Consider the following 15,336-nt stretch of genomic DNA (forward strand, 5'->3'; position numbering starts at 1 on the left):
CTTGTGTATCAGAAGAAGCAGTGCTGTCCTGCAGTTGTGTTTTTAACTGAAGAATGTGATGCCAAAATAGCAACTCATGTGAATGCTCTTTGCATTTTAAATGCACAGTCTCTCACCCCTATCTGTCCTACTGTTCTTTCTAAGACTTGCTCTTCAGTTAATAGTGCTCTGGCCAAGAGTGGGAAAATGTTATATTTCCTTCATTGGCCTAGTTGATCTTGTGTGTGCCTCAGCCAGGAAAGAAAAGCTGACCAGGATTTTATTATGTCTGAGTTAATTTGCAGAATAAACCTTTGGTGGGCAGGGACCTGTTTGGGTTTATTTATTCATTTATTTGCTCCTTTATTTTAATTATCTTTTTAAGAAGGAGTTGCACTGTAAAACATTGTCGTTTAATTGCAGGAAGTCTACACTGCAGTGGCTAATAGATTGCATTTGTTTAAGTGAAGTTGTAGACATACTGTTTAAAAATGTTTTAAAGCTGAGGCTACACTGAGAGGTTGGGTTGATAATGTTTTCCTGTTTTATGCATAAAAGCAGAGGTCTTTACCTTGAAAGGTCTTTTTTGTAGCAAACAGGATTGGAAAAAAGTCTTTATATGAGAATGAAAATAACTTCTGGAGACTACAGGCACATGGTGCCCATAAAATGTCAAGAATACGTTGTGTGTTAAACTAGTAGCAACGTGTCTTAGCATCTCTGTATCATTTAGATGGTGAGTTTGGAGATCAAGCTCAATAACAGAGGAGAACATGTCTTCCTATCATTTGAAAGTTTTCTTTCCCCAAGAACCAGGGCTTTATATTCCTGTCTTGGTGTTTTACCTGCTTTTATAATGAGTACACAATGTTATGTATCATATACTATTGTTTTGAAAGGTGTCTTCAAACAGCAATATCAAAACATGACATTTCTTGTGATTCCTGGCTGCGGGGCAGGGGTGCTGTGAGAGATTTGGAATTAATTTGGTAGACGATCACCCAAACATGGCATGAGTGTTTCTTTATGACAATGGTAGGAAAATTACAGGTGACTTGTAACTTGCTACCAATGTTGACTTGAATAGTTTAGAATTAGAACCCAGTCCACTTCCCTTGTGGCATATAGATTTGATTACCATTGTGTTGAAAGGAACTGATTTCCATGCTCAGTCATTGTGACTTTATGCAGTACTTTTGCTTCTAGCACGCAGGCTGGACATTGATTGTAGCCCTTAGTAGCCTATTAGATTTAAGATGCAGGTGTTCCTTACAAAGTTCTTGTGCTTAAAATAATTTGTATTCACTTCAGCCATACCAGATATGTATTCTCACCAATGCAAGTCATAGAACCCATGCAACTTAAAGAGTATATGCATTATTTTCATGACCTCTAGGTCATTTTTTGTAGCTAAGAGGTATCTGTCTTCTTTTTGTTAGAGAAGTATTGGTGCACTGCAGTATTCAAATGATAACAATGAACTTTGGTGAAAGGGAATGCCTCCAGCTGGCTTGCCTGTCATGGCCCCATTATACCAAGAAAGTCTGGTCTTCCTATTAGATTATTGTAATAGTTTATACATGGGACTGCCTTTGAAATATAGTCCATTTGATTCAGGTTAGAACTGCCAAGATTTTTTCTAGCACAGCCTCTTTAGATCATGGCTTTCGCTTGTCTGGTAAATAGTCTTCAGATTTCCTGGTTCAGACATTTCTGAAGTTTGATTAGAAATATGCCCCTTAAGAAAAGAGTACACACAGACTGAAATGCAGTGGAGTTTTTTTTAAAAAACCTAATAAAACAACCATCTTTTGAAGCTCTTGAGACATGTCTCAAGTTTCTTTTCTTTTCATTGGCGCCCTAATTTCAGTTTCTTTCATTTTCCCGACTAGAATGAGACCTGCTGATTTAGTTCTTGGGTGGTCAACACCCTGGCAAATCTGATGATTTTAATAGGACGAACAGTAGTGTTTAGGCCCATATATTTTACACTGGATGCCTGTCCACTTTCAAGATATTTCAGAGTTTTGGTATTGACTTCAAACTAGCTAAAGACGTTGATAGCTAAGTTTCTGAAGGAGCACCTTCTCCTGCATTAACCTCCCTGTACTCTTGATTCAACAGGTGAAGATCTTCTCTCTGTTCCTTCCTTTTTAAAGGTAAAGTTGTAAGAGTATATCAGTTTTGAAATGTTCAACTTGGGACTGTTGTTATAGCCTTCAAGTCAGTCCCAGCTCATGTAGATGAGACATCTCCAATTCTCCCTATGCTCTATTGCTCTGCTTAGATTCTGTAGATTCAGGGCCATCACATCCTTGATTGAGTCTAGCTATCTGGCGTGAGGTCCTCCTCTTCCTTTTGCTACCTTCTATCTTCCCTATCATTATTGTCTTTTAATGAGTCATTCCTTCACATGATGTGGCGAAAATGTGATACCCTGTTTCATCATCTTGCCTTCCTGGGAGAATTCAGGCTTGATCTGTTTTAAGATGCATTTGTTTGTCTTTTTGGCTATCTACTTTATCCTCAGTACTCCTCTCCAGCACCACATCTCAAATGAGTTTATTTTCTTTCTGCCTGCTTTCTTCACTTTTCAGTTCTAACATTGATACATGGTGATGGGGAATATAATGGCCTGGACGATTCTACGTTCAACGCTCAATTGTATATCTTTACACTTTAGGTCTTGTCTTGTTCTTTCATGGCTGCCCTTCCCATTCCTAGTCTTCAGTCTCCATTCTGATCAATGTTTGATCCAAGATACAGAAAATCTTTATTTTAATTTCTTAATTACCTAGGTTGAATGTATGTAGATGCTCATGGTCATGGGGGAGGGAGCTGTAGAATGGTATTTTAAGACATGTAGGGAACAGAGCTAGCAGCGTATACAGATTTTGAGGGGGAAAGCACTGCACAACTTACCACGAGGAGAAGTTGTGGGCAGGTGTGGGAGCGCAGCTTCAGCGGCCTCCTGATATGGCAGTCCACTGCCTTCTTCTTTCCAGGAGCCTGCTCAGCTTGGCATGGCCCTGGGTAGAAGGGGGAACTGCTAGTCAATTAGTTCAAACTCCAGTTTTAATTTATTAACTACCATGCTTGGCTGGAGTGACCGATTGACAGGTTTTCACTCCAGTTGAGTATAGCAGTATATTTCATCCTGCTCTCCTAAATGCTTGGTCACTTGCTTCTGAATGTCCTTCCACCCACTCACCCACCTTCTATCATGAAGGCAGTATATGTTGTAATCATGCATGACATTGCAATCTATGTATTTTTTTTTTAATTTGTCTAATTTCACCATTTTTTGCGGTGGTTGGCATGGGTCCTAGATCTGGGACATCATATTGCTGGTGCCTCACAGTTATTGGTAAGATATGAGGATCCCTTTAAGATTATGGAATAGATTTAGTCTTGCCTGGCTCAGGAACGGATACCTTTCCTGCACCTCCTGGTGATGGGACCATGCTTGGGGTGCCTGCCTGTATCATCTCAAGGGTTCCTATATTGGGCTGGAAGGTCAGGCTTATCAGTCAACAGGCAAATTGGGCAATGCCCAGATCTGGACCCATGTGTGTGCCAATCCTATCAGCAATGGTAGCCGAAAAAAATTGTGACTTATTCTTCCAATTTGACTTGTGTATTTTGGTGTGTTATTGTCATGGGGAGTGGAACTTGCCCCTGAACATACCACTAGGCACAGGAATTGTAGGAAGACAGAGCAAACATTCAACTTATTCCAATTCAAATACAACTGAACATGTTCAACAAAGGAATGCTTCTGGCATGGGAATATTCACCCCAATTAAAATGTTTTATTTTGTGGTAAATTATGGCTTTTGAAAAACAAGCTGGTAAAATATAAATTTAACTACACAAAGGATATATTTTATGTTTCACAAAATATTGGATAACTTCACAGTTAGTTATATTTTGAGAAGAAAAACTGGATCGTAGAAGAAAAGATCAGAAAATCTTAGAAATCCTCTTGCAGGGATAGATTAATAGGGTAGAAAAATATTGCAAATTGGAAAGAGCCATTACATAATTAGTATTTTCTGCTACCATTATACAACTTTATGTTTATATTGAGAACAGTAATAGCTATGGAAAAGACCTATTCATATATTTACATATATCTGCTCATATGCAAATATAGTCTTTTGTTTCTGTTATATAAGTGAAAAGAAGTCATGATTATGCTGTAGAGAAACATTATTCTTTTGCCACTAGCAATAATGCCTGCCCTGTAACACTGAATGTCTGAATATAGGGATTATATGTGGAGGGGGGCATATCAGTAAATTAGCATTACATAGAATCACCCTTGTAAAACTAATTTACCACATTTTATTTCAAGGAAGCAGTTGCAATACTCATATACTGGTTGTCTTAAAATAAAATGTACTGTCATAAAACTTTTTTTATAGAATGTACAAGTGCCACAAAGACAAAATGTGAATCTAGGTTTTTATGGGAGATCATTTGAGTTTGTAGGAAATTTAAGTTTCACTGTAAGATTGCCGTTGTAGGCCCACATACTTGGACGTAAGTTGCTTTATTTCCAGAATGCAGCAAAGTGGTCAAAATGGAGTTGGTAGGTATGAAAGAAGTAAGAAGTTTGAATTCTCTAGTGGGAAAAATTATTTTTGTGCAGTAATCAAAGAAAGGAAATAGCGTGGTCAAAGCAACTGGGAAGGAAGAGTTTACATAGCCAGTTATATAACTTGTGCTGTTTTAAATGATGCCCAGGATCTAAAGAATCTTGAAACTAGTTCTGAGCACTTGGGGGGCTGGCATTTTTATTTTTATTTCTGTTGAACAGCTTACTCCCTCAAGAACTGCACACCGATCTTGAAAAGGAAGTTTCAGAAATCAGTTTGTGGTGGGTGCCAGTTAGTTAAAGGGGAGGGGTGGTGTCAAATATTTCATTTGACTATAACAGGAGCCCACGGCGGCTGGAGCTCTGTGAATTGTGGCCAGCGAGCAGATACAGTATTTATATAACACCTTACTAGAAGTTATGACTTTATATCAATATATTCCCTTTTCCACCAAAGTGTATGGCATCTAATTTTGAAAATCAAAATCATGTCATTATGCCAGTGGGCAAATCTCCCTTTTTTTTCCACCTTAGCTTTTAAACATCTGATTCTGAAAGCGCCGAGTTTGTCTTGGCAAATTGGTGTTGCATGAGGGTGGGTGTTGTTCATTTCCTCTTTTATTTTATTTTTTTAAATCAGAGAGCAAAAATGTATATATTGGCAAAAATAAACTTCCCCTTTGGCATACCACAACTGGGCTTCACAGCAGACATAGCAGCTGGTAGAACTACATTTGTTTGTACACCTGATAGAGTCACTTATTGCCTGTCTGTGGCAGAAAAGTCTCCCCTCACAGAAGTAAAATGTTTAATTAAATAAGGAGGAGCAGTTCAACAAAGTTCAACAAAAATACTAGAAATTGACCATAAAACAAAATGGGTAGGAAAATACCATCTGTAGGTAATTAAATAACATTATGTCAAACTGGAGATGGGTGAAGGGGTTGTGTGTGTTTTTGGGGCCCGATCCACTAATGCTGTGGCCACTCTCTCACTTAAGGAGAGGTTGGTTAAATACACAATATAATGCAAGGACACAGTGAGCAATGGCCTGTATCCGTTGCTACTTGGACAAGTTTCCATGCCTATGTAAACAAGGAAGAGACTTATATAACCTTGGATGTCTTTATGTACGCAAACCCTAAAGAGATCTGAGTCATTTAACGTATTAATTCTCTGGAATGTGAATAGCCATTCTGCAAGTTCTGTTTGCATGTTGGTGCCTAATCTGATAGATTCCAAGTGACAAACATTACAGAATATTCCAGATTAAGACTCTCCTGGCAGAGTCTTGTTAGGAGCACTCTGCCCTTTAGATGTGCCATTTAATTTCTCTTTTACACCTGAGTCCAGCTCCTATATGAAAGTAAGTGTTATAGGTTTCTGGAATATAAACAACAAAACAGAGGTTGGGAAAGCAATGAATATATTAAGCAGGCATGTGTAAATAAACAACAATTGTAAAATTGCTTTTACTTTTATCTGATAAACATATTTAATTTAAATTGCTGTTTTAGATGTTGCTTGTGTTTGCATAACATGTGAAATTGTAATTTCTTTAAAGTATCAGTTCGCTGTAATCACAACAGTTCACAGAGGAACTCAACTCATGCTTCTCAGATCAATTTGAGATTAAAAATCTGTACCGTTACAGATTTCTAGTGCAGTTTTGCACCTTTCCCCGTCTAAAAAAAAGCATTTAAAATGTTAACTTTTGAAAATGCCCATGAAAAAAAAGAGTACATTTACAACATGTTCTCAAGCACACTTTAGTCAATAGGAAGATGTGTGCCCAAAATGTGACTATCTCTGTATCTATTGATTCTGCATTCATTGATTCAACCAAATCCAAAAAGCAAACTCTTATTTAACCATTTTATATAAGGGGCACCATTTTACTATGCCATTGTATATAATGGCACTTGAGTAGCGATGGATTTTGGTATCCATGGGGGGGGGGGGTTTAAATGAGTCCTGGAACCAAACCCCAGCAGATAGCAAGGGCCCACTGTATGTATAAAATTCCAGGAATGGGGTTCACAAGTCTGAACAATGAGGACTGCCTGAAGGCCAAGGCTGGCAGCCACATATCCATACACTGGATCCAAATTTAGATAAGGAAGACGGGGCCAGTGGACATGGAAGTCCCCCCCCCCCCATTCTAGTAAGTACAGTGTATTGAGGTTAAACAGTTTATGGCACAGGCTGACAGATAAGGAAAGTCCCAAAACTGAATGGGGCTGCCATTATGAGGAAGAAACAGAGATCCACTTCCACCCATCCCCATGGCATGTGTCTAGATCTGCAACAAACCCAGTAGTTCACCCTGCCTGAAAGAATTGTCACATGAATTGCAACAGAAGATGCCGAGCCATACCAGCAAAGCAATGCATACAGGTTGGAGGACTTTATGAAATAAAAGGGAAAGCCCACAATACAGGGACTCCCTGATGCAGTACTGCTCATCATCATTTAAATCAGAATTTACAGTCATAGCCTTAATGTTAGCATGAGTTCACATTTGACTCATTGTGAACTAACCAAGACAACAGAATTGTTTTCAAGGGGAAAAGGAATGTGGATCTTTTGAGGTTTGCAAACCACAATTTGCAGGGACCTGCTCGATAGCAGCATCAAACCAAAGTTATACTTATCGGCCTCCTGAGTAAATTGATTGCGACAGTTTGAGTGCTGGTTCTGATCTGAAATGGTGCCAAGGCTTGAAGGCAGAACAAAACACATGACTCAGCCAGGGCCAGAAACATCCTGCAATGTCAACATTAGCCCTTGCCAAGACTGCGACAAGCCTGTGGAGTCTTTCCCCTCCCTCCTTACACCCTTCCCCCACCTTTTTTCTTTTACTGCTTCTTGTTACATGCACTTAGTGTGGCTACTGAAAGGCTGCCTTCTCAGTTACTCTTGGTTTCCCTTTTAATGTGCACCTCACACAGAGTCTTATTAATATTTATTGCAACTTTAAAAAATAAAATTAAAAACTTGCCACGTGGTCCTCGAAAGACTGCTGCAGTTTATCTGGAACATAATGCTGTATTAGGGCAGCACACAATGCAATTTATCCTCACACCTGGGGGAATGAATTTCACAGCTGTAATTGCTACAATATAATTCTTATTAATGTTGTGCTATAATTCCTATTAATTCCAGAGGGCTAGTAAATGTATTAAGACTTGTCAACATATTATTTTACACTGTTTATGATCTAGAGAATTATGCCCTTCAAGTGTTTTACTGTGTAAAAGGAAAAGCCTTAAAATCTGCTTTGGTTTTGAGGAGGAAAAAACGGATTCTGTTTCAGCCTGTCCCCCTGCCATTCCCTGGTGGGTCTAACAATCAAATAACTTTTTCAATCAATATTTAGAGTAAAACCATAAAAAGTTGTTTACATAATATATTGGCAGAAATTATTTAACCAGTGAAGCATTGTACGTCTTATAAAATCTCAGCTATAATGAGAAACCTTTATATAATTAAAAATGCATGTCCTCAAGCAGTCGACCTAAGAAGCAGATGATGCGGTGAGAGAGAGTATGAAATGTTACATGTATTTAATTCTTCTTTCATTTTGCTTCTCATAGGTAGTGAATATGATGAGGAAGAAGTAGACTATGAGGATTCAGACAGTGATGAATCCTGGACTACAGAAAGTGCCATCAGCTCTGAGGCAATCCTTAGTTCCATGTGTATGAATGGAGGGGATGAAAAACCTTTTGCTTGTCCTGTCCCTGGGTGTAAAAAACGATATAAGGTAAGTATGTAATTTATAGTAATCTTTGGCTGTGAAAGCAAATGTCTTACTTTGTCCTAGATTTCAGCCCCATCTACATACTATTAAAGCCCCTAGTCTAGCCCTTTCCAACGTGTGCCCACCAGATGTGTGGACTACAGTTTCCATCACTTATAGCTAACATGGGAAGTGCTCAGGGATTACTGGAGTGATGACCCAACATCTGTACCCAACATGCTTTGATATTTTTGAAGGACATGGACTCTTCACCCTACGAGCTTATATTCATAAACCTTATCTTTGAAAAACTGGCACACAATGTTGGGTTAGGTTTCTTGGCATTGCTGCTGGCTGGGGGAAATTGTGTGATGTCTAATTTTCCCCCTAAATTCCCAGTACTAGTTGTACTGAGATGGAAAATAACAGCTGTTCTGAAGCAGTCAGGTTGGTCCTGGGGAGAATACTACGAATGAACCATCTTCATTTCCCTTTTTAGCAGTCCCATTTCCTCATGATGGCTCAGCGATTAAGATGCGGACTCTTGACGATTGCAAGGTAGCCAGGTCGGCAGTTTGAGACCTAAGCGTCACATGATGGAGTGAGGTCCTATCACTAGTCTGAGCTTCTGCCAACCTAGCAGTTTGAAAGCATGTAAAAATGCAAGTAGATAAATAGGTACCACTTCACTGGAAAGGTAACAGCTTTCCATACAGTCATACTGGCCACATGATTACGGAGTCATCTTTGACAACTCTGGCTCCCTCGGCTAAGTAACAGATGAGCACCGCTTCCTACAGTCAGACACAACTTGGCAACTATGTCAAAAGGGAAACCTTTACCTTTTTAGTTCTCTCTCTCATATACCCCCTTTCATTTGTTTGTGTTTTAAACAATACTGTGTTCAAATCTGCACCTTAATGCCTGAAATATTCCTTAAATGGTTGACAAATATAATCCAAGTGACTTTCTCCATGGAAAGGAAAATTGAGTTACGGTATTGATGTTTAACAGCTAACCTAAATTGCATCCTATTTTCCCTACAGAATGTGAATGGTATAAAATACCATGCCAAGAATGGTCACAGAACACAGATCCGTGTGCGGAAGCCATTCAAATGCCGTTGTGGAAAGAGTTACAAGACAGCTCAGGGTCTGCGGCACCATACAATCAATTTCCATCCACCAGTGTCTGCTGAGATTATCAGGAAGATGCAGCAATAACATGCTGGTCACAACTGTGCCAAGGAATCCTCACCAGCATTTGCTGATTTTGAAGACAGCCACCTTCTCTGGGGAAGCACTGAGCAACCCTTTAAAGAATTTACATGCATGCTTTACAATTTTTCTGTAATTTTGGAATGATGTATCTTTGTAGAGTTAATGATTTTGTACATTTGCACATGTAATCATCGTGCTCATATACATTACTTTGATATAAAGGTGCTAAAAGCTACAGGTTTTTTTTTAAAAAAAAGTATTTCCCCCCAGAAAGGAGAATTAGGGGATGCTGTTTGTTTAGTTCTGCAGTGTTTAAAAAAAGGATGGGAAGAGGAAGAAAGCTTGGCACTGCAAAAACTTCAAGATTGTAATGTGATTGAAGAAATTCAACACATCAGTTCCCATGTGCTTGCAAAACCAAAACAATCCCCCATTATCCACCTGGTTAATATGCCTTATGTAATAGAGTTATCTGTGGGATAGCAAGGTTTTAGGTATTGGAATTATAAATAAGAGAATGTTTAACATATACTAAAAATATTTTCATACTCAAATAACATACATTAAAAGGTGTGCTTGCTGTATTTTATATTTCTTGCAAATTCTTTAGTTCTCTGAAATGCTGAAAATCTTTGCATTTGAATTAGTAAACCACTTTAGCATTAGAATTCCTAATTCTCTGTATACAGGATGTTATATGTTAACACCCAACCAGACTTCAAGGAGCAAGATCCCCTGGTCCTGTTATTATTCCCCAGTATCTACTACTAAGAAGACGTTATGGAAATAGAGTGCAAATTTTATGAGGGAGAAATTCTCTTCATCTTAGATGAAGCTCTTAAAGCACTTTGTAGTTCTTGATTGCCAACAAATTTTAATGTTTTGTGTTGCCAACTGTTGCAGCTGCTTACTAGTATGGACAAGTGGTTGCAAATAAAAAAAAAAAAAAGAATTCTAGGCATTATTTAGGGAGGTACACTATTTGTGTTTAAGGACGTTTCCAGTTCCATTTACAGTGTACTTTCAAGTTTTGTATATATAATATATATTTTATAACTTACTGTGGGTTGTTGCATTCCACACGTTTAGCAGTAAGAATTCCTTTCTGAACTTTTGAGATATCATGAGCCTTACTGAAATGAAGTGCTTCTTGAAGCAGGTACTCAAAAATAGCCCTGAAATAAGCTATCATTGAGTTACTTGTGTCTGGACCATACTTAAATGCTTCATTTATTTTATGCTCTCTTGCCTTCTCCTTTTGGGTAAGTGCTAGTGAAGGTTAACAGATTTAGTATGCAAAAGCTATGTTAATAAAAATTGGGGGGCTGCCTCCCTGATGAGAAAATGTTTTAAGTTTTACAAGTACCTGTAATCCTCTTTTGTGTATTTTGTATTTATATATAACATGGGAAATTTGAGTCTTCATTCTTTTAGAACATAAAAAATATTGTGAGAGCAGAGAGTCTAACTAGCTAAGTAAGATTGTTCTGAATTTCTAAATCTCTCATAATGAGGGTTGAAGATTTAAAACAAAGCCTTGTTTAAACAGATCCCCCAAACTCATTTTGAAAATGGTACATTGTGTAGCAGAAATGACAATACCAGTTTACAGAATGATCCAGACATAAGAATTATTATCAGTTGCTTGGACTTAAAGCCCTGTTACCCACCTAACGTTTTGACCATCGTTTAGCCTGTCTCAGTGAATGATGCTGAAGGCAGACTAACTTAATTGAACAGTTAAAGTAATGTTGTTGCATGTTAATTCTTTCCACAATTCAATCCAGTTACTATTTACCTGCTCATTGTGACAGTATTAGACAGGTAAAAATGGGACTATTTTGTTATACTGTGTATAGTGAAAGTATTGTACTGTGTCTGTGAAAATGTGCTTTAAATTATATTTTCCTATATTTTGTTGGGGACAGAATTCATTAAGTTTGGAAATCACAGGAAGTTTGTTTTAGAACTGAACACCACAAAGTGCATCAAAATTTCATTCAATAAAGCTGCTTAAAAATGTAAATTGAATCATCTTTAATAAATTGCTTGACCCAAAATTAATTTGGATTCTGCTTTTAAGTGTAAACAGCATGCAATAGATACCGAAAATCACATATAAGAGTTTCAGTAACAGGACTAAAAAAATAAAAAAAGCATCAGTATCTTAACAAGAAAGCTTGCAACACTAAAGGGGTCCATCTGCTGCCTTCACCAGTGTACTAACACCAACGTGAGATGGCCAACAGAAAATGACTAACACGGTTTTAATGCAGTTTGACACCGCTTTAACTGTCATGGCTCTATCCTATGGAATCCTGGGATTCCATAGCTTGTTGTGACACAGAAAAGACTTTAAGTATCTCACATAACTGCAAATTCCAGAATTCCACAGCATTGAGCCATGGTATTTTTAAAGTTGTGTCAAACTGCATTAATTCTGCAGTGTAGATGTAGTCAAAAAGATACTGGAAATTTCTCCCTAATAGTCAGGAATGGAACCAACCTTTCAGGACAGTATTCTAGTGAAAGTGACTCCTCTTTAGGTAAGTCAAATGATCAGATTATGCTCCAAAAATAAGAACTCAAGAAGGCTAAGGAAATTAAAAGAAGGAGAAAGCATAGCACAAAGAGAAAAAGGCTTTCCCATGCCAACAACTAGTAGTGTGATGAACAACACCAGCAGTGACAGAAGAACCTCTGTGCTGGGTGGCGAAGATGTTAATCTTTCACTGTTGGAAATGAATGTACCACCAAGTAAGAACCAACATTTCTTTTCTCAGCAGCAAAAGGATGAACATGCTGAGCTGGGAAGTAATGGATCTCCTCAAATCAAGGATAGGGAAACAACTGCTGGTGTGCATGACATAATTCACTGTCAAAGAGCTGTCCTGGCCAATGAGGTTTCAACATAGACAAATGTATCTGATTCCTAAGTGCCTCAACAAAGGCTTATTTCCAGGTGACTATTTGACTAATGTTCACCAAAGGGGACATATTGGCAGAAAGCATTGATATTCCTTTGTTCTCTTTAGATGAATGTGGGATACTCGCCATATATCCAAGGTTATGTTACATTTTTTTCCAATGTGTTCTTAGAATGAGGACAAAAAGATAGCAAAAATACTTTCCTGACATGAGTGAAAAGAGTTTACTTTGGGCTAAAAGTAGGAACCAAAAGTATAATCACTATTTCTACAAATGCTAACCACTTCTGTCCTGGCCAAAATGACCCCCTGCTCCAGCAGCCTGTGATAACTATTAGAAGACTACTTTACCACATAAGTATATCAAGGAAGTATAAGAGTAGAATTCAGAGATATAGTTGTGTCTACAAAAGCTCATGCTGCCAAATTCTTTAAGTTAGTCTCAAAAGGTATTATAAGCAAAGACTTGACAGGAGATACCATTAAAGGGCTCAGGATTGCATGACATCAGATGAGTACTATGCAGTTTCTGGAGAAGCTAAGAAGAGGCTCCTGAGAAATCTATGTAGTGGGAAGAAAAGCTAATCTGTTGTTTGTAAAAGAAGGAACTGGTTGATAAGATGGGTCTTGCCATCTGCAGATGGCAAGCCACATTGTTCCCAATGGCAGCACACACTTGTTTTGCCCCAGGAGTGAGCCTTGGGAATCTTGAGCTGCCCCATCCTCTCCTTGGCTTCATCCCTACAAGTGAGTGATTTCCCCTCAGGTGAAACTCCCCACCACCATGCACTTTCTCTCTCTGCCTGACTTCAGTTTAATGGCCGCTGTTCGAGCTCTCTCATCCTTCCCCTTCCTTGCCCCCCCCCCCCAATCTGACCTTGTATGTTCATTATTATCTCTGCCATTTCTAGTCTCTTATTGTCCAAGCTGAAAGCATAAGGCAGACTTAAGGCCAAGAATGAACAGTATGTCATTGCCTTTCACTAGAAAGGACCAAACTATCTGTCATGTCTCTTCTTCACCTGAGATAGCTGTGTAATATGTGAGAAGATTAGGATGAAATCGGGCTGACAAGACAGGAGTACTATCCTGGACCTGAAAACCTTGAGATTGCTTACTTGTCTAAACTGCAATCTGATAGATTTTATTACTAATCAAAATGAAAAATGATTCAAAACCAGGAGCTATGCTAGCTCACACATTATCAATTTGTTGTATTAACTGTAGACAATCCACCTTGTAAACAATGTGGAGTCACCACTTTTTTCAGGAGAAGGTTCATGCTTGATGGCAAATATTTTAGCCAGAATGGTGAAAAATACTTTGCCAGATCATCTGTGTATGTGTAGAAAATAAGATTATTGCAACAGACCACACACTATCCCTGTGCTCCTGAAAAACCTCTTTGGAAATCACAAGCAAGATTTATGGAGTTTCAGAAACACAAATATGTTAAATAATAAACTACACAACCAATATTTAATTTTTATTTTTAATCTGACTATTGTACAACAGATGAAAAGTGAATAATTTTATCCAAAAGGATGAAATTGCTTGCTAACTCTTTAAAAATATAGTGTTTTAGATATACACGTCACAAACGTAATGAGGGAAATATGCAAAGTAGAATGCAGAAGATTCCAAAAAGCTTTAGTCCCTATGAACACAACTGACTGAACAACCCAGAAAAGGAGGGAGGCAATACATACACATTAAAAATCCAAGTACAAATGATGCCAAATGTACCAATTTTGTACAATTATTTTTAACAGCTCCAAGATCAGAACTTTTAACAGATTTAGAGTGAGCATGACATTTTCAAGAGGTAATAGTTATGTAAAAGTGAGTATAGCCATAATGATGCTTTGCAAGCATGTAATATTAATGTGGTTACATTTCTGAAATAGATGTAAAAACCATACTTTCATTTGATAGATTTCAGAATCAACAATGACATGACAGATATACACAAGTTTACTGAGAAACTTCATTTTATTATTATGGAATGAGAATTTCTTTATCTAATTTTATGTTAGCACAAGCAAGAGCAAACTCCTGTTACTCTTTGAATTTACCGCTACCACAGTTTGAACTGCTGATGTTTCTCAACACGTCTGTGTATTTCCTGTGTTCTATGCAGTTTTTTAGCCAGGGAATAAATATTGATAGATATTGTAACAGCTTTGGGCATACTCTAGATCAAGGAAGGTTAACCAAACAATTGCTAATGGATCAAAGGCTGAATTTAAATCAACTGCAACGCAGAACACTGTGCCTAAAAATAACAAGTCTTGATCAAGTTCTAAAAGCTGCATTGTCTCATCTTATGGAGCTTATCCAAATTCTGTCTAAAGCTAAACTGCATTAAGATGCCCAAAGCTAGTCAAAATTCAAAACATTCTGATCAAAATGCGTTTGAACATGCCTTTCAAAGTTCTGCTGGTCATAGTCAGGAGGAAACTGTTCACAGCACATTGGGCACACCTTCCAGTGACTTTCAACATGTTCTTCAAACTTGGTCTGATCATAGTTAGGAGGAAACTTCACTTGGCAGAGAGGGCACTTCTTGATGTGTACAAAACTTGGGGTAAGAACAAAGAAGAACCACCAATGAAGGCAGAGAGAAAGTTGGAAACAGAACTTGATCTAACATGCAGGTAATACAAGTAAGAGACAAGCACAGAGACAACCTGAAATCTTTTCAATGTATGTCATTGGCCCTAACAAAGAGATTTTCTGCATAATCAAACCCAAAATAGCCCATTAGCAATTTGGCCTTTACAGAGTATGTCCCCTTGGCTCCTTCACATACTGCTGGACGCCTTCACAAATAAAGGGAAAAGGCTGGGGAGAATCTAAGAGTTGGAA

The 15,336-nt window shown here is 38.1% G+C and overlaps 2 protein-coding genes across 4 annotated transcripts in view; one reads left to right on the forward strand and one right to left on the reverse strand.

Moving 5' to 3' along the window:
• JAZF1 (JAZF zinc finger 1) overlaps positions 1-11,588 on the forward strand; it is a 179,706-nt gene extending 168,118 nt beyond the window's left edge. The window contains exons 4-5 of the mRNA XM_089533038.1: positions 8,176-8,345; positions 9,368-11,588. Coding sequence (XP_089389164.1) covers positions 8,176-8,345; positions 9,368-9,544 — 347 coding nt within the window. The 3' untranslated portion in view covers positions 9,545-11,588. The remainder of the gene's footprint in view (positions 1-8,175; positions 8,346-9,367) is intronic.
• A 2,353-nt stretch (positions 11,589-13,941) lies between these two features.
• Positions 13,942-15,336, reverse strand: part of TAX1BP1 (Tax1 binding protein 1) — a 37,867-nt gene continuing 36,472 nt past the window's right edge. For all 3 annotated transcript variants that reach the window (XM_089533037.1, XM_089533034.1, XM_089533035.1), the window contains one exon: positions 13,942-15,049. In XM_089533037.1, the coding sequence (XP_089389163.1) occupies positions 14,848-15,049 (202 nt within the window). In that variant the 3' untranslated portion in view covers positions 13,942-14,847. The remainder of the gene's footprint in view (positions 15,050-15,336) is intronic.

The sequence above is a fragment of the Sceloporus occidentalis genome, unplaced genomic scaffold (genome assembly GCF_023333645.1).
Source record: "Sceloporus occidentalis isolate IW3139 unplaced genomic scaffold, rSceOcc1.0.p SCAF_7, whole genome shotgun sequence".
NCBI lineage: Eukaryota > Metazoa > Chordata > Lepidosauria > Squamata > Phrynosomatidae > Sceloporus > Sceloporus occidentalis.